A 1,897-nucleotide genomic window follows, 5' to 3' on the forward strand; every position below is an offset into this window, starting at 1 on the left:
AGAAGACAGCATCTTTCTTATCCAGTGTAATAACAATGTCCCTGTAGCATAGTATTAGCTGTGATGCTAATGGTTTGTCCTCTGTCTCTGTCTGTATAAGATATCTCTTTTTTTTTGTCTTTAAAGAACAGAAGTTTATTTTTCTGTAGTTCTAGAGGCAGAAAGCCCAAATCCTGGGTCTCAGATATGAGAATTCCTTCTGTGGGCCTCCTGTATAAGACATCTTATGCTTTTCTATGAAGTGAACTATATTAATTTTCGTTTGACCCAGGGTAAAATAAATGCTAATAACCACCATCTTTCTATCTCAGACTTCTTGACAGGTATTTCTCTAGACTTGATGTGTTGATAATGTTAGAATGTGAGTCTTTTTAGGCCTTTGTATTTCACCATCCCTAGAAACTCAAGGTTGGACTTTAGATTTCTAGGAGCATCAGGAAGAAAAAACAGAACAGCAACCTCCTGCCTTTCTTCTTTTCTTCCGGCTCAAAAATATTGAACTAGCACTTCTCATGTATGCTTTTAAGGTTCTTAGGGGAAGTGATAGCAGAAAGATGGAGATGTCTGATATAGCTCTTGTTACTGAGGATCCCCTAGTGGTATTGAAATTGTAGTTTGTAGTTAAGATTTATTATCAGAATATAAACATTTAGCTAAATAAGGCAAGTCCAGTCAACTGACACCCGATTGATTGTGGACCAAAATGTCAGAAACAACCAAACATTCCATACTTGACCCTCAAGACGTGACAAACCATCTTCCAGAATCCTACCATTTCACAGGAGCCACCAAGCTGCAGACATAGTCCAGCACTCATTGTTGTTATTATGTGCCATCAAGGTGCTTGTGACTCATAGCAACCCTATGTATAACAGCCCCAAACCATGCTTTATCCTGTGCCAGTCTTATTGTCTTCAATACCTACCTCCACTACCCCAGTCTCTGAATCTCATCAAGGGTCTTTCTCTCATGTGCTGTCCCTCTATCCTCTCCAAGAACTCACTTTTTAAATACAGGTACTGGTGGACTGTAAGGAGAGACTTGTTAGCTAAATTTGACAAGTCCAAACAGCTGACACCGGATTGTGGACAAAAAAACCAAAACCAGCCACACATTCCATACTCAACCCTCATCAAGACGTGAGACACCAGCTACCAAAATCCAGCCACTTCACAGGAGCCTCCAAGCTACAGACTTAGTCCAGCTCTACCGCTTTTTAAATATAGGCATTTATAGGCATTCCTACTTAAAGAAGAAATAAGGAGGCCCAGGAAAGGAAAGGTTGGTGTATTTGGTTAAGTGCTGAGCTACTAACCAGAAGACTGGTCCATGTCCACTGAGAGGCTCCTTGGAAATAAGGCCCGTGATTCTCTTCTGAAAGTTCACACTATTGAAAACCTTTTGGAACAGTTCTCTGTACACAAGGGTTCATACAAGTCAGAATCCACTCAAAGTTAACGAAAAAAAAAAAAGGAAAGAAAGGACGGGAGAGAGAGTCTGGGATGGAACTGTTTCTTCTTTCTATTCTCTAATACTAGAGGAAATGACTGTTTTCTGTTAAACAGAGGAGTTTGGAGCAAGATGGTCACACTTTTACTCTTTGTGCAGAAGTGAAGGTCAAATGCAAGAAAATTATCTATTGTTTTCTTTTGTTTGTAATGTGTTCTACAGATATTGAAGTCAGTGACCACACCGTCAGCATGCTGAGTCAAGTGTGCCGCTCTGGTTTCCAGCCCTTTGGCTGCCACCGTCTCCTGCCCTGGGTCCAGTCCACAGCCATCACCAGATCTCGTATGTACAGTGGGAAATGAAATAGTATGTGAGAAGTTTGGTGGTCAAGATATATTTCAGGAAAAAGTGGAGCCTCAGAGTCCCAGTCGCCAGTGATCCATTCAGC

At 41.1% G+C, this 1,897-nt stretch overlaps 1 protein-coding gene across 3 annotated transcripts in view; it reads left to right on the forward strand.

The window, feature by feature from the left end:
• Positions 1-1,669: 1,669 nt before the first annotated feature.
• Positions 1,670-1,897, forward strand: part of ALDH18A1 (aldehyde dehydrogenase 18 family, member A1) — a 39,359-nt gene continuing 39,131 nt past the window's right edge. For 2 of the 3 annotated variants that reach the window (XM_006880088.1, XM_006880089.1), the window contains exon 1: positions 1,676-1,791. In XM_006880088.1, coding sequence (XP_006880150.1) covers positions 1,701-1,791 — 91 coding nt within the window. In that variant the 5' untranslated portion in view covers positions 1,676-1,700. Of the gene's footprint in view, positions 1,792-1,897 lie in introns of all 3 variants that reach the window. The other variant, XM_006880090.1, reaches the window with a different exon arrangement.

Source organism: Elephantulus edwardii, unplaced genomic scaffold, assembly GCF_000299155.1.
Source record: "Elephantulus edwardii isolate Elephantulus edwardi_28Jun2011 unplaced genomic scaffold, EleEdw1.0 scaffold00006, whole genome shotgun sequence".
NCBI lineage: Eukaryota > Metazoa > Chordata > Mammalia > Macroscelidea > Macroscelididae > Elephantulus > Elephantulus edwardii.